Below are 24808 nucleotides of genomic sequence, written 5' to 3'. Positions count from 1 at the left end.
TGGCCTCCAGCCGAGGGATGCCTCTCAACATCGGCCCTCGGGGGTCTCGCCCAGCCCACTGCGCACCTCGTTGTTCGACAGCTGGTACCAGGGCTGTTTGCCGTACGTGAAGATCTCCCACAACACGACTCCCAGGCTCCAGACATCACTTTCTGTGGTGAACTTCCTGTACATGATGCTCTCTGGAGGCATCCAGCGAATGGGTAACATCGTGTGGCCACCGACCTGGTGGAAAGTGGGGTGAACAGGAGGCGTCAGTCACCCGAAAACCAAGTCCCCATCATTAGCGGAAAAAGTGTAGAATAGAAACGGGAGGGGGGCACTTTGTCCCTTTCCTTTATTTGTATTTATTAACTTTAATTATTTATAAAATACATGAGGGAAATACAATTTCTTGATAATCTCAAGCAACAGAGACAAGAAGGCAAAGAATAGTCAAAGTATTTTTTTTTTTCATATTGTTTCCTATTCTCTCTTGAAACTAGATAGGGCAGAGATGATGACTGGATGGGTGTTCATCGTGGATAAAACATACACACACACACACACACACACACACACACACACACACGTGCTTTCTGGTATGAAGAGGACCCAGTCTTCTAATTAACAAGATCACTTTGACCAGGAAACAAGTAGGGAGCTCTGTACAAAATGACCCACCAAGTGACTCTACTTTCTTAGCAAGGCCAGAGCCTCCTTCCACTGGGTCTTAGGATGAGCGCACAGTGTTGCCTCAAATACCCTGGCCACCACGATCCAGCCACGGGCACAGCAGAAATTATTATTCCCATTTTACAGGTGAGGCAGCTGAGGTTCAGACTGCTATGGACACAAAGAAGTCAGGTCTTTGGACTCCGAGCTTAGGACGTTCCTCTACTACAATTGAGCTTCTGTACAAAAACAAATAAGTAAATCCAGTTTTGAAAAAGTCCATTTTAGTAAAAAACACCAAGGCTGAGGTGTTAGATGGCAAGGGCTTTAGCACAGACACAGAGTACTTTGTTTGACAAGGACACCTGTTTATGATTTCCTACTTCCCAGAGAAAAGTTAAGAATTTCACTTTTGGATTTGTAGCACATCAGGGCTGTCTGATTTTAAACCATGATCAAATTTCTGCACAGCAGCCCTAGGTGTAGCAGGTCCCACTTTTCAGGCCGAAAACCCCAGCACTGCCAGCTCAAATATGCTGCCTGATGCTGGGGTAGCAGGTGGTCACGTAGACAGCAGGAGTCAGACCTCATGACAACCGTCAGCCCCTGAGCTCTTAGACTGATGCCACATTGAGTTTCTGCCCAATTACAATTGTCGGTGTCCGTTTCTGCCTCATTAAAGGGAAGAAATGGACTAAGAGTACGTGAAAAAGGCTGTTCAACTCCTGAGCCCGAGTTGCTGAGAGTGTCAGAGATGTCTAATATGCTTGGTGATTTCCAATGATGCTCTTGGCATCAAAGGAACCTTGAGTGTCAAAGGAGGAGGGCATGTTGTGTTTTTTTCCCTCCATTCTTCTATGTACAAGGACCCCAAATCTGACAAGTAGGGACAAAAATTCCTGGGTCAGGGGTAAGGTGGTCCCAAATCTTTGATGTATATATGTATATGTATGTGAATATACATATATATGTATATACAAATATATATACACATACATACACATATAGAGGTAGGTTGCCTTCCATCACCTTTCAATGTCCTCCCTTGCTTTTCACCATGCGGTGACAGGGAGTCACTGTTCCATGAGCACAGATTTCTCTCATGGAGCTGCCTGGGGACGCCCGAAGGTGATGTCAATACTTAACCATCAGGCTTGATATTCAAAACACAACTCGTGTGACACAGGCATTGGCAGACCAGAAAGGATGCCAGTGGCCATATCAGTGCAGCCATGTTGGTGCCGTTGGCCTGCTGAGTAACTGCCCAGCTCACAGCCCTGTAACCCCATGCGCCCAAGACTTTGGGAAAAGGAAATCTGCCCATGCACAAGGGGTTCCCAGTGTTTCCAGATACTCACGAGGACTCAAAGAACCAAGGTGGAATGGTCCCCTCAGGTGCTGGCAGCCATATACCAGCACCAAGGAGAAGCTTTGTGGCGGTGCAGGAGCAACTTAGTGCAGACTCCGTGGACTGTGAGGTCTCCGAGCAGATTTTTTTTTTTTAAGTTTATGTATTTATTTTGAGAGAGAGAGAGAGAGAATATCCCAAGCAGGCTCTGCACTGTCAGCGCAGAGGCTGACACGGGGCTCGATCTCAAGAACCACGAGTTCATAACCTGAGCCGCCGAAACCAAAGGTTGGATGATCAACCGACTGAGCCACCCAGGCACCCTTCTGTGCAGGTTTTTAGCGAAGAACACATATTTATTTATTTTTTGGGAATATTGAAAATAGAACCCAGATTTATGATCAGTATATAGTTGGTCTGTAGGGGATAAAAAGATATGTAGGACATTATGGACAAACACGTGGTATTCTTTTGGATACCACAGGCCTCAAAAATATTAAGAGCTAGCTCACTGCAAAGGTTATGTCAAATATGCTATAAGCTGTAACTTGCTTCACTTCTTGGAGAGTCATGATGCACACAGCCTTCTTGAAGTGTCTCAGGAGTTTGGCCGAAAAAAAAAAAAAAAACAGATTTAATTTTGTTTAACATAGCAAATTCAACTAAGTTGAATGAGTGTTTGTGCAGGGGCAGGGGGAGTGGAGACAGAGAGAGAGACACAGAGAGTGAATCGCTTACATACATGTAGAATCAGACAACTAAAGATACACCGTGGGATGCGTTAACCTAGCAAGATACTATGCTTTCTATATTCTTATGCATTCACACCGGTAATGCCATGGACAACGCTCAGCTCGTGATCGTAGAAACGATCCAGGGCACACTCCAGTGCACTGTTTCCTAGTTGGGTATCCCTGACTAGTTGCCAAACCTCTCTGTGCCCAAGCTGCTCCAACTGTAAAATATAGGTAGCAATATATACCTCCCACGGTTATCGTGAGGTAAACACTCAGACAGTACTTGTGAAAGTGCCTTATAAATCTCAGTGCACTAATGCAATCACGCTGTGTCTTCCTTCTCTGTAACCTTGAATACATCTTATCTCCTCCATTCTGGAGGCATTAAAAGGGCCAACACATAAGACTCTCCTAGATGGCCCACTCTCCATTGGCGAGTGCTCTGGGACCCCTCTGGTTGTGGCACCTCCCAGTTTCTCTACCCCATGTTGTTAGTGGCCAAAGGAAAAAAGCTCCTGCTTCCTTTAAAGGAGTGAAAAGATTCAAATTTTGATTTACATGTTTTCCCATCTGATCATTTGTTTTATGCCTGCAGTCTCTTCGGGACACATTTTTCACGTTAATTCTTTCAAGCGTCCCTTCTGGGATTTCACACACGCTGTTATAAATAATGCTTTCCTTGTTCTGATGTCAAACGGGTGAGTGGTGGGAGACTCTAATAAAAGTTCAGGCAGGGTTCACAAGTTTTCTAAACCCATTTAGAACATTTCTGAACATTTCTTTTGCAGGCCTTTCTCAGGATTTTGGAGCATGTCACAAAAAGTAGACCAAGGGGGGCGGGAATAGAGTCACCGTTGTTACAAATTACTGTCATATTCCAGTCACAGTGACTGGGTGGCTTTTGGATTTCACAAAACCACATACTGTGTGGCAACAAACACAACGAGGCATTTGTTTTGTATTGTGCCACCTGGCAACTTGCCCTCGTATCCTGGCTTAAATATTTGTGAGATGGAATGCGACCCCAAGCAGGACACGGGGAGTCAGAATCGTCGCTTCGAGTTCTGGACACTCCGTGGTGCCAGGCAAGGCTCTGCAGTGATCAAGGCAGGTCAGGAGCTTGCTCTTCACCAAACTCACCAGATTGGATTGATGCCAGATGGGAAATCCAGGTAGCTGGGGAGTTGACTTGGACGTGAGATTTTTATTTTCTGCAACCCAGCACTGTGGGGTTCTAGACCCTGCTATGCTCTTAACTAGTTCAGCTAAGTCACGTTAGGTCTGGCTTATTGGTAAAATGTGACAGGTTAGACCAGCTTTTGATTACTTTTAGCACAAAAAACTGTGGTTCTGTAATCACCCACCACCACTTGGCCACTGTGGTCATCCATCAGCACAGAGGAGTTCACCTTTACAAACAATTTCCACTCAAAGAATTTCCGCTTGAACCCAGTAGTTACCCTCGGGGTAAGACATTGGTTTACCTTCATATTGTAAATTAATGCACCCAGATTTCAGAGAGTTTAAGTAGCTTACCTAACGGCACACAATAATGTCTGCCAGTGGACATCGTGTAGTTATTCCAATGGGTCACTCTGCACGTCTGGCTTCTGCAATCTCTAAGACATGCCCTATGTCCAGCCCACAGGTCCCATTGTGTGGCCTCTTACCCAGGCTGAACCTACTCATGCCTCTTGGAAGCTTGATCTCCTTTCCTTTCAAACTACTCTCCAAAGATCTCCTGAAGGTGAGCTCAAATTCCACCATTTCAAGAAACTCTCTGTCCTGCTACAGCTCACTGAGTTCTCCACAGGTAGTCGGGCACCCCTCAACATGGCGCACAGTCCCTTCTTTTGTTAACAGATTACATACCTGAAGAAGGATGGGTGCCTCTCAGTTACGTCTGGACAGGCAGGAGGGGGCTGGTTGGTAACCATATCACGTCTTTGAATGAGTTTCTTATGAGTGCTTATATTAGGAGAGGAATTCTCAACATGTTCTTTTAAAGAGATCACTGTTCACTACTTTCCGATCTAACTTCAGATAACTTCTCTGAACTCCTGACAGAACCAACCTTAAATTAAATGAATGGAAACTGGCTCAGTCATTTGATGCTACAAATAAGATCCATTTAGTGAAATTCATAACTTCTTAAAATTCAACCCCAAATACTGGAGTTCACAAGGAGTATGAGAGCTGTCTGAGTTGTGTGGGGAACCCCATCCATTCCTTGGTTTTCCATCTGTGCAGTAGATGGGGGAGTCTCTGGTGCAGACATGAAACTATTTGATTTAGGAATGAAGTCTAGAAGAAAGATGTCATGATGCATAATATGGAGGAGTATCATTCTACATATAGTGATTAGCATCTCATATCCTTTGAGGATGGAGAAAGAGGGCAGACTAAAGAAGAAAGTTAGTGAAAGAGCGAAGGGCTGATGATCATCTTGGCTGCTGAATCATTGCAACTTGCTTCAGTCAGTAATTAATCAGAAGAATGTCTGAGTCCTGTGGTCAAAGAGAAATTCCATAGTGCCTAAAATAAATCAAGTTATGGAAAATAATTGATCCTGTTTTTTTCTTTTCTTTTCTTTTCTTTTCTTTTCTTTTCTTCTCTTTTCTTTTCTTTTTTAGAGCAGGTGAGAAAGAGACAGAGAGAGAGAGAGAGAGAGAGAGAGAGAGAGAGAGAGAGAATAAGCAGGGAAGGGGCAGAAGGAGAGAGAGACAGAAAATCCTAAGCAGGATCCACATCCAGCATACCCAGTATGGAGCTGGATGCAGGGCTCAATCTCACAACCATTAGATTATGACCTTAGCCCAAATTAAGAGTCAGATACTTAACCAACTGAGCCACCCAGGTGCCCCTGGATCCTGTTGAGACATATCAAGAAAAGAACTGTTCAGTTATATCTTAATGTTTATTTCCCTGACACTTCATAATTTTGATGGTGACATATATAGGATGATCTGGTTAAAACCAAAACAACTTGTGCTCTAGTTAAAATACCTAAGCCTGAGCATCCTTTAAACATACTTGTTTGAAACGTGTGTAAGACAATAAATCCTAAAGAAAATACTGAAAGTCCATTGGTAACATTGACTTTTTGCTTGAAAACAATGACTTCATTATTTTTAAGTCAAACTGGATACATCTAATCAGTTCAACTGCAGTATTTCTTACCCAAGGAGTACTCTTTGGGTACATGCTCTTTGGTCACTTGGTTGTAAATTGTGAAAATTCCCTGTGGCTTAACAAACAGTATGATTTATTTTTCTACGTTGGAAAACTAGGATTTGGGGAAGTCATGGGATTTCCCGGGCAAGTGTAGGTGAACTGGTGACCAACAATACTGAAGACAACTCTTCCTCCCACCGCTCTTCACTACAAGATCCTAGGTTCTTTCTCACTGTTATAAATATATAAAGCATCTTTATTGCTGGAACAAGTTAACAAAGGAATACACATCCTATTTTCCTGGTGGGCTAGGAGATGAGAGAGGAGGTAACAAGCTTAGCTCTCCTTTTTCCATTGGGCTTCATATAAAATGCATCTACCATCCTCCTTATTCCCTCATCCTCTTCTCAACTCTTTCCTCCCCTTCTCCCTTCCCATTCCCTTCTCTCCCTTCCTCTTCTCTTTTCCTATTACATCTGTTCTTCTCAGTGTGGCCCCTTCCAGTTCCATTCCTGCTCCATTTCCTTGAATTCCCCTCAAATCTCACCTGTCCAGTTCCATTCCAAAAGACAATGTTATATTTCATCTTGCCCGATTCTTTCATCTCCCCCAAATGATCATGTGTGTCCCCACCACAATTCATTCTCCAGCCACCATGAGGTCTAGTCTCCTCTCTGTGTTTGTATGAGGCACAGTGGGAGGCTGGAGCTTGTCCACAGATCCAAAGCAAATGCTTAGCTGGCTTTGAAACTACTGGTGATTTAAAGGTGAGTAATGCTAATCTGGGACCTTCTAAACTCAACTGGCAAAGACCAATGATGCCTGGGAGGCCACTTTCAGCTTACGGTGTTTAGTCAATGAGTGAGTGATAACTTGTTTGGAAGACAAACATTTTACTCCCTTAGAAATATGCAGGCCAAAGGGCAAGCCCCATTAAGAGATGATTAGCTGTCAGAGGCTTTTGACCACATTAAATATAGAAGAGGCTCCTAGACCTCCTTGTCACACCCTATACCCAGCTGTGTTGCTTCAGTAGTTTCTTCTGACCTGTTCCTTAAAAATTCATGAAAGCTGTAAACTTTAAGAAATAGCTGGACCTTATTTACTTATTTATTATGTGTTGCATCTGTACTATGAAGTTTAAAAAAGGAGAGAGAAACAATTGATGCAAAATATTCTCCTTGGAGAAGCTGGAACCATTGCGGTCAGACTGTGGGCATTTTCTGACCGCATCCAGGAAGCTCAGAATCCTCCTATTATCAAGAGTGATGCGGTGCTTCCATGGCATGTGGCTACTGAACCAGGGGATACTTTGTGGGAAGAAATTCAGCCTTTCCTGCCCTGATAATAGTCCTGAATGAACGCAGCTCAGGTGGAGTCCAGAGGAGCACTAGGGACGGCCTGGTCATCCTCTCCTTGACAGTAGGAACCGATTATTGCTACACTGGAAATTGCTGTTATTTACAGCCCAGAAATCTTTCATTATCTTTTACCGTTACCAATGTGGTCATAGACATAAGGGTTATGAATTAGTAACTTCAAGCCGAGTGTTTTTGAATTAGTCATAGAGAGGATGTGCTGGACCTTACTGCTAACCATATTTTTGCAAATACTTTTTTCCATAATTAAATCTCTGCTGCCAGAATAAGGCAAATGATCATGATTTGAAGGGAAAGGTCCATAGAACTTTCATTGCTATCTCCTGACACTTGGATTCTAGGTGATCAGATAAGGCAAATTCAATACCAAATTTCCACTGAAAATTGATTTTGTCTTTATTCTTCCATGAAATGATGATAATACAAGTGATGAAAATAGCAGTAATAACACCTCATGTTTGTATAATACTTTTTCATTCATTGTATCATTATTGTACCTACCCCGAAATTTGTTTGTGAAGATTAGCTGATTAATTGAATTAATTAATTGAATCAACTGATTAATTAAAGATTAAAGTTTCACGTTGGAAAAGCTCTGTGATGCCATTGTGTGATGCCATTTATATGACTTTCTTGAAAAGGCAAAATGATAGGTCTATAGAACCCAAGGTTGTCAGGGAATTGGTGGGAGGGGAGCTTGCTTTACAGGGACACAAGAGAATTTTGGGGGGGGATGGCAATGTCCCACGACTTGATTATGGTGGCAGTTAACTGACTGTGTTTGCCCCAAATCAGAACTGCACACTAAAAGATGTGAATTTTACTATTATGTATATTATACCCGAGTGAAACTTGACTTTAAAATCAATCAATCAATCTCTTGGAATAATGCCCAGTATATAGTAAATGTGCAAAAAATACTAGCTGTTGTTGTCATGCTAAGTAGTTGATTCTTGATCCTTTGATTCTTGATTAATCCTGTGTGGCTAGTCAGACATGATCTTTTATCCCAACATAAGAGATAAGGAATCTCTGGGCCCAGAGGTAAAGTAAGCTACCCGAGGCAACACAGCTAAGGCATGGTACTGTCTGCAGCAGGGCCCAGCTCTCCAAATGGATGGCACCCTTTCCATTCTGCCTCAAGTCTGACATGGAGCCAGATTTGGAGCTGGGAAGGGCCCTCTGCATTAGTCTGCGTGGGCTGCCATAATAAAATATCATACGCTAGGTGGCTAAAGCAACAGATATTTATTTTCTCACATTTCTAGAGGCCAGAAGTCCAAGAGCAAGGTTCCAGCCAGTTCAGTTTTTCTGGTGGGAGATCTCTTCCTGGTTTAACAGACAGCTGCACAGAGCCTGTGTGTGAGCAGAAAGGAAGTAAGCTTCCGGTGTCTTTTTATAAGGATTCTAATCCTATTGGATCAGGGCCTCACCCCATGATGTTATTTAACCTGATTACTTCTTTATGGGCTCCATCTCCAAACATACTCACGCTGGGGGCTAGGACCTCAACATGTGAATGGGTAGGGGGGTACAAACATTTAGTCCCTAATACTCTCCTTGCCAACGCGCCCCCTTCTGACTCCAGTCCATTCTGGGGAAGCAAGAACATGTCTGCCTACTAGGACCTGTGTAATTCTGGTCCAGAATGCAACTCTGTGGTTCTCGGTCAGCATCTTCACGTCCCAACTGAAGGCTTGACCCCAGTGTTCCCTTTCCTCCTGGGTAACTCTTGATCATTATCGACTAATTCTAGAGCTTAGCAAATGACTTGACCTACTGCTGTTCCACAGAAGATTCGGTTCACTTGCAGTGCAAACCTTAGGACAGTCTCAGTCCTCACACTATTGCCCTATCCCCTAGTCCACCTGGGGTTCCCTGGGGTGACTAAGGGAGAGCAAGCAGACCCTAGACTCCCTAGTGATGTGTAGATACAGGCAAAGGGCTTCCAGGACTCCATGTTGCCTCAAGTGACATCTCTCGTGGGTCTCATTGTCTCCTGCTTGTGCTCTATATACGATTTAAAGAACATTGAAGTGATTGCAGCTTTATCTTATTTTTACATCTGGCTCTAATCAGAAGCGAATAAGTCATCTCTCAGTAAAGCATAAAACTCCAATTGCACCGATGTTTAAGAATCACATTTGGTCTAGATGGGGCGCCTGGGTGGCTCAGTCGGTTGAGAGTCTGACATCGGCTCGGGTCATGATCTCGCAGTTCATGAGTTCGAGCCCCGCATCGGGCTCTGTGCTGACAGCTCCAGGAGCCTGGAGCCTGCTTCGGAGTCTGTGTCTGCCTCTCTCTCTGCCCCTTCTCCGCTCATGCTCTGTCTCCCTCTGTTTCTCAAAAATAAATAAACGTTAAAAAAAAAAAAAAGAATCACATTTGGATCTAGAAACAAAGATTGTTCACCTTAATAATAAAGTCAAATTAGAAGTAACAACATGTGCCCCCTTCCTGATTGCCTCCCCCATCCTCATCGCACTAACTCTTATCAACCTTGATGGGGAGTTTCCTGAGTGGATCAAGGCGGGGGATGATGGCTTTAGAAAGCACTAATACAGCATGCTGCCTGGAGTGTGATTATTGTACTCCTACATCACTCAGCAATGGGGAGTTGGACATTCCAACCGTATACATTTCATCAAGCTGCCATTTTTTTTTTATGTTCAGTGTTACTGAGCTTTTGATGGCCTCCTAAGCATTATGGTTTTAACCCCGAGAGACCATCTGACTCTAACATTTGAGACTGAAGCGCTGCCTCCTTTCATGGTGAAAAGCCAACAGGGATCGGCATGCTCTGAGCAAAGGCAATCAGAAAAGCAGGAGCAATGTATATTCATGCCATTGTGTATGTTACGGTGATTTCAGTGTGTTGGTTCAGGACCAAAATTCCGATATGAAATTGTTTCTACGGAAATAATTCCGAAGGGCTGGTGTTCCAGCTAGTTTTTACAAAGGAAGAAATCAGTGATTTGTCCACAGAGGAGGAAAACAAAAAGAAAGCTTTTCTGTAATAGAATCAGCCCTCTCCATATCAGCTGTGATTACGGTAGTTACTGATGCCTGGGCGCATCAGGTCCAGTAAGTGGAGAGATCAGGTTTCTGGGTGGACACCATACATCTGTCCCCCATTAACCCCAGCTTGTTAGTTAACACGGAAGGCTCTGCCAGAATGTACATTCCACCATTAGCCTGAGATGAAGACTTAATACACCAGAGCCAGTTTCAAATGAATAAAGTTTTCTTTCCTCTAAGCTGCAGAAGTTCATTCTGAAAGAGGAACTGATGCCTTGTGTCCAAAGGAATGTAACAATGAGAAAGTTGCTTCCTCTAGGGAGCTCTGAATGCCTACCTCGGCATCCTTATGGTCCTTTTCTACAATGTCTGTGATATGTGTAATGTATAGAGATTGTGACCTTGGTTATAAAAGACTTAAGATTTCTTTTTTTAAATATTTTTTTAACATTTGTTCATTTTTGAGAGACAGAGAGAGACACAGCATGAGCAGGGAAGGGGCAGAGAGAGAGACACACACAGAATCTGAAGCAGGCTCCAGGCTCGGGGCTGTCACCACAGAGCCCGATACGGGGCTCGAACTCACGAACTGCGAGATCACGGCCTGAGCCGAAGTCGGACGCTCAGCTGACTGAGCCACCCAGGCGCCCCAAGACTTAAGATTTCTTATGATGATCATGAAAGGTAAGAAATAATATAATAAAATTAACTCTCAGTTATCTATTCTGTGAAATAGAATAGAAATAGAAATATCTATCTGTGCTAAAGACATCACCTTTAATTTAAATTACCTTTAATTACCTTACATTTAAAACTCATCTTTCTCATATCTCTCCAGACATACTTACAGACAAAATATACCCATAGAAAGTTCACATATTACAAGAATTGGAGTGCAGTTTCTTGCCTGATGGTAGTGGCAGCTCAGTGTTATGGAAACCCAGTATGGCGTCACTGGGTGCTTCTCAAAAATTTCCACCAAAGCACCCCAAACTGCAGAAAGAAGTAAAAGGCCAAGGATGTGGGGAATAATTGGGACCATGTCTGTGGGTATAGCCCAAGGTGCTTATGGCAAATGTGGAATTTCTTCAAAGTTTTATAGTTCGTCTGTAACATCTGATATAAGTGTTGCATTCGACTTCACGGTGCATTATCAACGGTAATGATCTGTCAACAAATAATTTATGAAAACTGATGCCTTAGAAACATGGGCCATGTGCATTTTGTGGCTTCATGGGTCTCTGGTCTGGACCCACCATTGTGTGTTCAAAGGCTACTCAGACTCCTGTTGGAGAGGCATTGGTGCAGAAACACAAGACGGTGTGTCCAGACCAGAGACCCATGAAGCCACAAAATGAACATGGGTTTTGGAGTCAGCAGACCTGCTTTCTTATTCTAGCTTAGCCACTCACTAACTAGGTGAACATAAATAAATTACTTTATGTCTTAGAGTCTCTCTTTTGCATCGAGATAGGAATACAACCTATAAGTCTAAATGAAGCCTGTGAGGTTCCCTGATAGGCTAAGCTCTTGAGAACACTGTGGTTTCCCTGGAAATCAGCCTGATGGCCAGAACTAACCAAGAAGAAACATTCAGGCAATAGCGATGGAATAACAGAAATAAGTCTGCATGAGGATTCCCTATGGCCCCGCCTACTTCTGCACATTCCCAACCCACAAGCAATATCTCATTAATCTGCTTCTTTTCATGTACACTTATCAGGGTACATTTCAACAAATTTGCATTTAGTTAGTGCCATGTCCACTGTGGGGAAACAACATTGGACGAGAGTAGGTCCTTGCCCTCTGGAGTTTGTTCTAGAACTATAATGCAAGGCAGAGGGTTGAGGCCATGGTGGAAACGCGAACAAATGGCCGTGAATTGTGATACTCGTGCGGTTCGGCCGACAACTTAATCTCCTAATGCTTTCAGCTCCCTTCCATGAAGAGGTATATATTTGGATACCCGAACATTTGCCACTATGTCCACAGGGTCACGGGAAGGAGACTGCTGGGAAATAGCAGGACAGAGAGTTTTCAAAGAAGATTGAGGAACAGATTCTTCACTGATGTCCCTGAGAAATAGGAGTTGGCTGCAGTGTCCCAAAGAGGCTGTGATGGCTGAGTTGTGTTCAGCTTTGTGGATGACGTTGACCATCTAGCTACCGTCTGTTGCAGGCCTGCCACGTGCAAGGCATGACCATGAGCTTTACACATATTCTTTCGATGAGCTGCACTGAACTACAAACCAGGCCAATACAGCAACAAAGAGGGCACATCAGTTAGGGATCCCCATCAGCCGCGTGCCATGGACGCAGTGGCCTACCCAGGGAGAGAATTCACTTCACTCATAGGAAGTCTTGAAGTATGCAGAGCCAAGGGCCAGTGGAATTCCCTAAGAAGTCCTTCCAAGGTCTTTCCACCTCCTGTTTGACCTCATGGGCCACTGCAACTGCCTGCTAACTAACCCCCCCCCCCCACTTCCCTTCTGACCTTCCCCCAATCCGTTGTCCATACAATAGCCAGAGCAATAGTCTTAGAGTTTGAATTGTATCAAATCATTTCATTTTCTGCTATCAATTCTTTCATGACTTCCCATTGCCCTTAGGATAGAGTGAAAAGCCATTAAAATAGCTGCTAGAACTCTTGTTGATATCAGTAGCTCTTTCTCCAGTCTCCTCTCATTGTTTGACACCTTACCTTGCCACGACCCATTGACTTTGGTCTTCCTTCTGTTTCTTATGTGTCCTCAGGGCTATTTCACCTCAGGCCCTTCACACATACAGATCCTTGAGTTTTACCCGACTTCTACTTGTCCCTTGGGACTTAAATACCATAATTTGTACATCAGATGCAAATTAGACTATCAGGCAGCACGATTTTCCTTCCCCTCAGCACCAATCTGTTTTAATGACACGCTTATTTGTGTTTACGATTTCCCTCTGCCGCTAGACTACAAGCTTCATGAAGGGTGCCCTATCCGGTGCTTGGATGCTCAACAGGTATTTGTCAAATAAAATGATGGCATCTGGCTGCCTCAGGCAATGGCCCTGGTAGACAGACACTACAGTATGAAATAAATAGGAAAGGAACACATGGGGCTAAAGCCAAAAAGGCAGTTTTCTGTCAGCCCCATTCAGAGTTGTCAGCACAGACCCCTTGGAGCTGAGAGGGGTATCCAGAGGGCAAAAAGGAAAAACAGCAGCCGATTTGCTTTAGACAGTGATACCCGTTTCTAATTTAAAGTGTAAATAAGGAATGGGACAGACATATGTTGTACACAGAGAAAGAAACATATGGGACAAGTTACCAAGAAAAGCTATGGAAGCTGAAGATTAACGGGGCTGAAGCGACCCATCATACAAGAGAGGGCATGGTTGTTGTGGACAGTGAGAGAGAATGGAAGGGGTGGATGTCCCGTCCCACGGGTTCCCTTCCCTTTGCTCATCCTGTGGGATGTCTGTTGGCCACCCCAACTGCACTCCACGAAGCCATCCCACTTACACAGGCCCCCCCTGCGGCCCCATTGGAATTTCCCATGGGAGGGGTGTTTCCCACTGGGGTGGCTGTTGCTTGAAGGCGGGGGATGCTTGTCCTCCAGTGGCTTTGGCATGGCACCACACCTGCTTAGTCTTGATGGCTGGAGAGGCCCACAAGGCAGATGGAAGTTAAGGACAGGACACCTACACTTCCCTCGCCATTATCATAATCGCCATTATCCCTTGCAACCTACCCTCTGCCTCTCACCTAACTGCCCAACCTTCACAACCTCCAATCATCACCAGAGTGCTGTGGACTAACATCTTAAGTTCAACTAAAAGCCAAGCCCCACTCCTTAAAGGACTATCCATTTCCATCACAGCAGAGAATGTTAAGAAACGCTACCGTAACACTTTTTGGATTCTCAAACCCTCACTGCACGGAGTATAGACTGATCTTTTTAACTGTTGAATTGATAATCATTTGGTTGTCTTGGTATCATTTACTCATTCAGTAAAAATTTATTGAGCTACTACGGGCTCCCAGGCATCATCCTAGACACGGGCTATTGATGTGAACCAGCTCCATGTGTTCATGAGGTTCTCATTTTAGTGGAAGACACAGACAGACAATACATAAATAAACTGATATCCATGCATGAGGATGTCAGGTGGTGATCAATACCGTGGAGAAAAGGAAGTAAATCGGCGGAAAGGATAGAAAGGCATACTAATTTAGATAAGAATGTAAGCAAAGGCTCTTCTGAGCAGGTGATAGGTAAGCAGAGATCTGAATAAAGTGACAGAATAAGCCATGCAAACGTCAGGAAGAAATGCATTCCAGGCCTTGGTGTTAGCAATTGCAAAGGCCCTGAGGTAGGAGCAAGCTTGATGGGTTTGAACAGTAAAGGGGCCAGTGTGGTTGCATTGATTGTGGCAAGAAGGTGAATGTAGGAAAAGAGGTGGAGCGTTTACCCGGGCATCTTAGGCGGGGTTTTATATAATGGTGCACCTGAATTGCTGTGTGTGTCTACCCATATCTGTATTTATATTTATATCTTTACTTTTATATCTAAAACTCGGGCTATATTCAGATAGTACTTTAAGGCAATCGGCTTGATATTGTTTTACAACGAACACATGGTCTATAACCTAGCTACTACTACCGTTTACTAAGCAGGAAAACCAATACCATAGTCAGAATCAGGACCTGAGGTGGCAATGGAAGACAGATGTTTCAAATCCACTAATCTTGCCTCTTTCTCTTTGATTTTTTTCCTCTTGCTTCACACTGCTTGCCCTAATCTGTCTGGTAGCATGACCAGCACTGTGTGCAATCATCAGCCACTTCCTCTGAGCCCTGTTCACGAGGAAATCCCTTCTTCCCTGATCCAGAGAAGTCGACAAGGACCTGACTGCACCACAGCAATAACCAGTGCTTTCTTTTTGCAGGACGTGGTGGATTTAGGAACTGAAGTAGGTCTGACTGTGTGGGTCCCCCAGCCCTTTCTTTCAGTGCAAGGAGAAAGAGGCAGTGGAGGGATCTTATTATTTCTGGGTTCCTCAGTAGCACAGATACATTCCTGAGTTTCTCAGGGCGTGGAATCTCTGGGGTGCTTAGTTATAGCCCCTTGGTATTTAGCCTTAAGATTTATGCTAATGGGCCCTGCAAGTTTCTCTCTGTCGGTACGTGATCAGGAGACTCCTCTCTACATTAGTTTGTTTTCCCTGATCATTTCCCCAATATTCCACCCGTTATATGGTCACACCACTGCTGAGGCACCCTTTGACTCCTGAAACAATCTGAATTTCCTTTGAGGAAGAGAGCTGCCCTGTGGTATCTCAGGGGAGAAGAAGAAAGACTTCATAATCCTGAAGTCCTTAATGACAGTGTCTTCGCATTCTTTCTTTGTGCATTTCCCTTCCTGCCGCTATTCCTTCATCAACACCTATGGCCATTTTTCTGTAAATTCCCTCCCAAGGTCTCTCTCCCCAGATATTACATTTTGTTGATGCCAAAACATCTGTTTAGGTACAGATTGTTGGCATTTAGGATCCTATATTTACTGGTTCATATCTACTTGAATCCATTTACAGAAATGGCTTTATGAAACATATAAAGGTCTTTAAGCATTACTATCCACTCTATAAACACAGACTCAGGGACAACAATTCCCTTCAGCCCTGATTCGTCTTTAGAGATGAAGACAAAAACACTCCAGAGAAGGGCAAGGTTTACACAGCACAAACAAGCCACTGCAAATTAACTCAAAACTGCAGGGAAAGACAGAGGTGACTCCAGACTCAAGACACTTTTAAGCAATCTGCCCCTTTCCCAGGTGTTGTGTCCTCTGCTTATCCAAGGATTAAAGGTCCTCAAATTCCCACCTTTTGGACCCCTGTTCCTCCCCCCATCTTCTGAATCCCCCTGAATAGCACCACCATCCCCACCAACCACCATTATGTTTGTTCAAAGCCAAAAACCTGAGTCATTACGGATTCCTTATTTCCCCTTGTCCCCCTTTTCCCCCTTGTCCCCCGTATCCAAATCACCACCAGGTTCTTTCAGCTCTGCCTGCAAAACACACCTTGAATGCACGCCCCTGCCCATTTCCACTGCAGCCAATCACATGTTTTCACAGGAGCCTCTGCTGAGCGCTCAGCTCCACCCCCAAGAGCTGCCCCACTCAGCATGGAACCTACCTGAGCTCTCCTCCTAACCTGGCCCGCCTGGTGTTTGAGGGCCTCGCTTGAAGACAACCTAACCTTGTCCCTGAAAGCTCCTTCATGGTCTCAGTGGCCTGTCCCTGCTGCCTCTGCCCCACAGGAGTGCCTCACCACACGACTTCCCTCTTTGCCCCAGGGGCAAGATGTTACCTTTGCCCATCGCTGTAACTAGATTTGAATGAAACTTAATCCTGGAGCACTCAAATAACAAAAAGTATATGCTCAGGTGGTTAGTTCTCTACGGTCTGTACTTGGTAAAACTTTCCAAAGACAGGAATGTAGATTTTTTGAGAAACCTGTGAAAGGCTTTTTATCCATTTGCTAAACACTTTAATGGTCACTTCATTGCCTCTCTAGATTAAATCACTAAAGTTGCACCATTATTGTAAAGTGGGAAAAGTGGTTACCCCTGGAGGGAAAAATTAGGCTCAGCGGAAGAGGAACCCAAAGTGATCTTTATAAAGTAAAACACTGCAGAGAGACGATGGCAACTAATAGCATCTGGGAAGCCCGGCACATCCACACATCTGAGGCTCACACCACACGTGAACCGTGAGCCTCACGGGTCAGACGCTTAACGATCTCCACTAATGAAAACCCAGCCAATCAGAACTGGCCTCATTTTGATAGTTATCCTCCTGGGGTCTTCAGAAATTACAATCAGGCTTGCTTTGCATTTATATCACCCAAGTCCTGGTCAGGGAAACTGGGAGCTGGGCAGTGGGGAGGGGGTAGGAGTTTATTTACCTGAGGGAAACAGGCTAAGGTGTGGCCTGACACCATGTTCAAGTGAGGAGGCATTATCACCAGGGGAGTGAATAGTGCCTGGTCACCAAGGGCAGGTCAAGAAAAGGTGAAGGTAAATTGTGGCATGAGGATCTTGTGTTTGATAGAATTGCTTTTTGACGTTAATGGCCAATAGGTCATTAACCTTTGAATGCTCAGATGAGTGCCTCTGTGAAGTACCCTTCTCTCTACACCTCTGATGCCCTATCTTAAGATACCCAAGGGGGCTTATCCGGGTAACCCCCTGATTTAGAAACTTCAGCTGCAGGAAAAGGTGCTCGGCGTACCCCAGCACTGTCTCTGACAGCTGGGTCGGAATCCTGCTCTACTGATAGAACGTGTCCCATAGTAAAGCACCAGCACAACGCCCTAGGCCCCTCTCCTCCTCTGTCTGAAAGGGGAGAGAACCGGAAGGGGAATGAGCAAGAGAAGTGGGACTATTGGCCTGGGGACCCTTGATGGAATGTTCTTGAAAGGGGGGTCACCTCCTTCCCTTCTCTTCTCTCTCCTCCGCCCATCCTCAACCTGAAATCAAGTAAAGGACTTCGAGAGAATTCCTCATAAAGACCAGGGACGCCTTAAGAAGGGCAGCCTGGGCCCTTGTTCTGCATTCAAGCCTCTGTTTCGGCAGCAGACTGTGTGCACCGCGAAGGAAGAGGGGAAGGATGGTGGAGCAAAAGGGGGCCACAGGAGAGCCTGCTCCCCCAGCACTGGGAAGGGAAATGGTGTGTGGGCTTCACAGGAGTAAGTGAACACCTGTGGGTGGTGTCCACGTTCGAGCCTTTTGATGTGTGCCGCGGCTGCTCCCAGGTGACCCCTGACCCCTGGCAGTGTTAGGAGAGAAGCTGTGGTGGCAAAGCAGAGGATGACGATGGCGATGTAAGAGATGTTTGCCCTTTATCCGCAATCCCTCCTCCCAGACCCTAACCTTACAAGACAGAAGGCAAGAAGGGGGAAGTCCAGCCTGTGATGCAGTATGGAGAAGCTTTGATTCTGATAATGGAAGGACACTGCAAACTAGATGCAACTGCTTTTATGGCTGAAGGTGAACAGAAAAGCTTGGAATCTATCTGAGATGCTCTTTCGTGCTGGGAAATACTGGCCTCAGGAGGGTTGCAATGCGTACCACTCCACACCTATTAGGATGGTGAAAATCCACGAGGCCGACAACATCAAATGCTGGTACGGATGTGAAGCAACAGGAACTCTCATCTGTTGCTGGAGGGGATGCAGAATGGGGCAACCACTTAGGAATGCAGTTCGGCAGCTTCTGACAAAACCAAACATACCCTTACCATATGATCTGGCCATTGCGCTTCTTGGTATTTACCAGATGAGTTGACAACTTATGTCCACAAAAATCTGCACATGGATGTTAATAGAGGATGTATTCATAGTCACCAAAACTTGGAAGCAACTTGAAGATGTCCTTCAGTAGGTGAATGGATATATCAACTGTGGTACATGCAGACAACAGAACATTATTCAGCACTAAAAAGAAACTATCAAGCGGTAAAAAGACGTGGAGGAATGTTAAATGCATATTAGTTGGAAAGAAACCAGTCTGTAAAGGTTACATACTGTAGGACTCCACCTCTATGACAGTTGGAAAAGGCAAAACTATGGAGACAATAAAAGATCCAGAGGCTAGGTTGGATGGGGCTCAGGGAGAAGGAAGAATGAACAAGCAGAGCCGAGATCTCTAGGACAGTGAAACTACTCTGTATTGTAGACAGTATGACATGGTGGCTACATGTCATTATACATTTCTCAAAACCCACGGAATATGCACCACCAAGAGCGAACTCTTATGTAAGTTATGGACTTTGGGCGACAATGTGTCCATGTAGGTTCATGACGGTGACAAATGTACCAGTCTGGTAGGAGATGGTAGCTGGGGAGACTGCATGGGTGCAGGGCAGGAGGTATGTGGGAATTCTCTGCTTTCTTCTCAGTTTTGCAGTGAATCTAAAGCTACTCTAAAGCATGAAGTCTACTTTTAATTAATTTTTTAATGTTTATTTTTATTTTTGAGAGAGAGAGCATGAGCGGAGGAGGGCAGAGAGAGAGAGAGGGCATGGAGGACTGGAAGCAGGCTCTCATGCAGGGCTCGAACTCAGAAACCGTGAGATCATGACCTGAGTGGAAGTCGGATGCTCAGCCGACTGAGCCAACCAGGTGTCCCATAAGGTCTAATTTTTTTTAAAAAGTGTGACAATGAGCTACAACAGGGACCGAAGCTCCATCGCTCGGTTTGCCGGTCCTTCCCTGCCCTCGCTGTAACCTGCCGTCATTCATGGGACGGAGAAGCTGAGCAGCGGGCACAGAAGTGTGCCTCAGAGGAAAGCAACAGCGGAGAGAGCTGGCTGGCGTGGGGTAACCTGTCTGCCACGCCTAGGGGCGGAAGTTCGTGTGGCCGGAAGTCCACCCTCCACCGGAAACAGAAAACTGTGTTCCTCAGGAGTCTCAGAAATGGGGACATAGTGAAAGCTGAGGAAGGAGGCCAAGAGAATGTGGGGCAGAACCATTCTCACCAAAAGGAAATTAAGTTTACCGTGGAATGTACACACTGTTCCCTCCACGTAGGAATTTAAAAATAAAAACTTTTTTTTTTGTAGTAATTTTGAGAAGTTGATAGCTAAACTTGCCAAGAGGATGTTAGGCACGTCAGTATGGCAATGGTGCTGAGCTGGAATAAATTAAGATGAGGAAGAAGTAGCAGATATTAATGAGAAGCATCTTTAATTATTACGATTTGTGTCTTAATGGGCCCGTAATGTTGGCTGTATCATTGCCAAAGGTATTAGAATGACTTTAGTCATAACAGTTGTCTCTTAAAGATATTAGACTCCTAACGGACGATACAGAAAGAGCTTTTACAGCTTACTGATGGTGAGGGTTCACAACTGAGAACAAAGAGTGTCTATTGTCCTTTTCCACAGGCTTCTATAGGCTTGGGCAGTCATAGAAGAGCAAACTTCAATGTTGGGTTAACAAAAGGGTGTTCAATGGAGGAGAGATAAAACAAAAGGCTGAAATGGACTTTGTGCCTGGCTAGCTGGTCAGCCTTGTCCTCGTACACATATAAGTGACTGGGTTTTCTTATGTGAACCAAGAAGAGGGTCCCCAGGAGGCACCCAAGAAAGAGTGTGTGGAAGACAGGCTGAAAATGTCAGAAGACAAGACATTGGGTCGAGAGAAAGGAAAGGCTGTTTGGGGTTTCAGTAAAAGGGACTGACAACCTCCTCTACAGATGAGGGTTGATTTGGGGCAAACTTCCACCCACTGGGGCTTCACTAAAATGACATCATCTGAGTCTGGATTGCAGAACCATGTTGGGTGATGCTGCATCGTGTATAAATGAGGTCCTTCCAGTATCAAATTCCTTTTCTTCCCAGAATGGATTCACCTTGTATCAAATTCTAAGAAATAAGAATGGTGGCATGTAGGAGAGTTTCTCCATGAAGTGGAGCCTGAGGCCAAGGCTTCTGTTTTCTCAGGGAGTACAGTGCCAGGGACATAAGAAAAACTACTGAAAGAGCCACTATTTGGTGTCCATGAGACTGATGGCTTGCTCACAGGCTCCTCCTGGGAGCCTACCGGAAGTACTGGGTCTTGGGAGAGTCTGAATGAAAGGAAGAATGTGGAATAACTTATCTACAGTTTCTTTTCCCCTATTGCTCAAAGATTTTGACACTGGGTGTTGGCTTCCCTGCGAATACCAGAAGAGCACACATGGGTATCAGAGTGAGTCTAGCAGAGTTTCACATCACAGCACCAACAGGCAGGCAAGAGGCCATGATGTGACAGGTACACAGTGTGGTAAAGATGAAGGTGCTATTATGCAGTCAGCTGGGAACACGCACAAGGAGCTGGAGTGGAATGAATGGCCAACGGTCCCAAAGAGGCAAAGCCCAGAGGATCTGAATCAGTGCATGAGAGGTATCTGCTACAGGAAGGGGATTAGGCTATAAGACCCTGCTATATTTCCTTTCTTCTACCATTCCACTAGGGCTGGACCCAAATTTCCCCACCCACGTTTTCAGACCCATCATTACTTGAGCAGCCTTAGCTTTCCCCAGCCCCTTCCCCAAATTGCTTTGCTGAATATAGAATCAACCTCCATGTCAGGCTGACTTGGTGTCCCTTTGTTGACCACCCAGCCCCCACCTTATGCCTAGAGTACCTCTTCTTGTTCTTCTGCCCCAAGGGTGGCAAGTCTGTGCTGGCCACCACGTACCCCCAGTTCACAGTTCAAAACTCAGCACTGGAGTGTCTCTAGACAGTCCTTTTTCTGGCACAGAGAGGAATTTTGCTTGATCTCCATTCTAGTTATCACTCTAACCAGAGTCTTGTTAGACTTACTTGTCTTCCAGAGATATATGGATCTCTGCCTCTAAACACAAGCTCAGTACTTGGGTCCCTGTCACCCAGGGCAGATTTTTTTTTACAGCCAATTCCTGCTTGATAGGATTTGGGGATATCTGTGCATAAAACTCCTCATTTCTGGGTCCATCCACTTTGAGAGGCATTTAGCTTCCTCTTGACCCCTAGCCTGGACTGGAGATTTCTTTCAATCTCAGACACTAATTTTGCCCCTGGGCTAATTTCCTACCACTAGCTGGACTTGCCCACCATAGTGTCTGAGTCTAAAACCCAGCACCTGTGTTCCCTATACCTAACCTGTCGGGCTACTACATATTCTCTCTGAATGCTATACTATGAAGACAATTACAAATGAAGAGTTGATAGACTTCGTACTTAGTTTGCTTCCTGCATAGTTGTTCATGCCTCTCACTGGGTAAAATGTGCACATGCTCACCTTCATGGCCGGATGGAGACCGAGAATCAGACATATGCTACTAATCACTGGACTGAATGTGGACAAAGCCCCAGTTGAGTCTACGGATGGGCAAAACTGGGCTCACCAGCCTGGAAAGAGCCACAGAGAGGAAGGGGGTTAAACAGTGAGGGCACTAGAAAATCAGCCAGATCACAGAGCACCTATCGTGATGTGCACACCCCTGGTAGGGGACAGGCTATTATCTGGCACTCTCTCTTTTTCTCTCTCTACCTCTCTGTAGACCTCTTCTCTATTCTTTCTTTCCATTTTATCTTCCATATAATACCATGATTCAGAGGATGATTTTGGTATTTAAAGACCCGCCAACGGTAACAGCTTCCTGGTTGCTGACCTAGAATAGAGTCCTAGCTCTCTCTGAATTCAGGGCTTGCTACCCTCCACCGCATGGTGTCCTGGCGGCAGCCTGTGTCCTCTTCTGGGACTCACCCAGTGAGAGCAGAGTCTGAGGCCCCAGTTCAGGGTGTCTCTCCTTCAGTCAGGTGTGGTCAGTCAATAGGTCAAGGGGGAAATAGCTATTCTTCCCATCTGCAAAGCTGAGCTTTAAATGACTTGCCTCTGGGCATCTGTGCTCTGCCCACTAGCCACAGCCCCCCGGGGGCAGAACTGCTACCTTGCTCCTGCTGTTCCTCTGGCAAGATGCCTTAAAGATTTCTTTTGCAAGCTTGGTGGAGTGAGGAACCACGATGGCGGTCATTGCTGAGTCTTATCACGTCTTTCACGCCGCGTTAGTAAATTTTGAGTGCTTAATAACTGACATGAATGGGAAGGGGTTTACATCTTTAGAAATGCCTTTCCCAAGGTTAATATTTCATGCTAAATGTATTCACTCTTTTGACATTTTTATGACCTGTGCAGAGCAGTCTCATATGTCCGCAATCATGCCCAAATTGAAAGAGTATGATGATCACTTCACAGTATAAAAACTGCTCTCTGGTAAGTCAATGTTAAGCATCTTGTTCCATTTGGGATTTGTGTCCAATCAGATATTTTCCTTTTAAAACTCTGACTCCTTCGTTTTCCCAGGATTGTAATATTTGGAAAGACAAGAAAGAGACTGTTGCCTTTTCTGGGGATCTCAAGTGTTGCATGTATTTGTTGTCCACTATTAAAGGCTAATTACCTTTGGACAAGTGAATGTGATCTATTGAATTAAAAGTCTGGAATGGTTGCCCTAAAGTTGGACCTGCTCTTGAGTTTTTGTTTAGTTGGCTAGATAAAGGTGGCATGTTCCAGGGTTGGAAACATAACCAACATATGCTCCAGACCATATGCTGGTTCTTTACATACATTAATTGACTTAGTTTCTTGCAACAACCCAACAAGCTAGGCTTTACGGTGTCTAAATATCAGATCAAGAACCTGGGGGCTCACAGAGGACGAATGACATGCCCAAGTGTGTGGCCAAACCAGCCCCACAGTGCCTAGATGCCCAGGCCAGAATCAGCTCTAATTTGTTGGGATTATCATCATGCCTTGGATTCAGATCAACACCTACAGAGGTCAAACATGCTCCTCTCTTGGGCACCTGGGATTCCCTGGGGGCATGGTGAGACTCATAAGCCACCCCATGCAAAAAAAATGAAACAAAACAATAACAAAACAAAACCAAAAAACTTCCCCCCAAAAAGGGGATAAAGAGGGGTCTTTTCCTCAAAATCCACCAATATTGTAATTATTCTGGGAGGAAAAAAAGCCCAACAACAGCCGTGTGTAGTGATTCTTCTTAGAAACACATCCTGTACAGTGTGATTCTTTCTGAAGCCCAGTAGGCTTTTCTACGGGACATGCTGGCCAGAGACCTGGATGATCTGCATCCCAGCAGGAATCCAATTTTCCCACGACCTGTCTGTTTCTAAGGACTCACATGGATTTTATAATTCACTTTGCTATTTATAAAATGGTCTAAGGATTACCTTTAAGCCCTGACCACAGTATGGCCTTTTTGGGGGTGGGGGATCCTACCCCTCCGGTGAGAGCATGTCTTGTGCCTTGCAGTTGGGCTCTGTGCAGATCCATCCCCGCTGCCCATTAGTGACTTGTCTGGGTCTAATTTAGGCCACAACACACATCAAGCAGGAACTCTGCAATTCCACGTTCTCTTCAATGTTCAGCAGATTTTGTTCACTCAACAAATGTTAAATGCCAGTAATAACTAACACCTTCTCTCTCCAAATAAAGCACTATTTTGAGACAGCATATACATGACCATTCTGATTTCATCTTTTATTTAGAGAGCAGGAAAGAAAAAAAAAAAGCCACACACAGATTCCGTCAGCAGTGCCTGAATTTCAAAGTCTAAAACTGGGTCATGGAGACAGCCTGGAGGCTATGGGATGCGGAAGAGCCCGGAAGCATTGAAGGGATCTGGGGACGATAATAATAAAAAGTGTCTTCTGCAAGCCTCGGCGGAGGAGGCAAGGCCGGAGGGAGGGTGGAAAGAGCACTGGGTAGGCGACCTGCTGCCAAGGGGTGGTCCATTACTGTTGATGCCAACACGTGTTGCTCTCAGGGGTCAAAGTGGATGATGCGCGAGAAAGGTCTGTGGATACACTTACGTTATTCATTTGCTGAGCACGTATTTATTGGGCGCCTCTCTGTACCCCGCATGGGGAAAATAATAGAGAACATGGCCCTTGCCCTCA

The 24808-nt window shown here is 45.0% G+C and overlaps 1 protein-coding gene across 2 annotated transcripts in view; it reads right to left on the bottom strand.

Moving 5' to 3' along the window:
- Positions 1-24808, bottom strand: part of NTRK2 (neurotrophic receptor tyrosine kinase 2) — a 335800-nt gene that overhangs the window by 5167 nt on the left and 305825 nt on the right. For both annotated transcript variants that reach the window (XM_053907837.1, XM_019423519.2), the window contains one exon: positions 67-225. In XM_053907837.1, coding sequence (XP_053763812.1) covers positions 67-225 — 159 coding nt within the window. The remainder of the gene's footprint in view (positions 1-66; positions 226-24808) is intronic.

Source organism: Panthera pardus, unplaced genomic scaffold (genome assembly GCF_024362965.1).
Source record: "Panthera pardus isolate Hobbes unplaced genomic scaffold, ASM2436296v1 HiC_scaffold_20, whole genome shotgun sequence".
Classification (NCBI taxonomy): Eukaryota; Metazoa; Chordata; class Mammalia; order Carnivora; family Felidae; genus Panthera; species Panthera pardus.
This window is presented reverse-complemented; position numbering and strand designations above follow the sequence as displayed.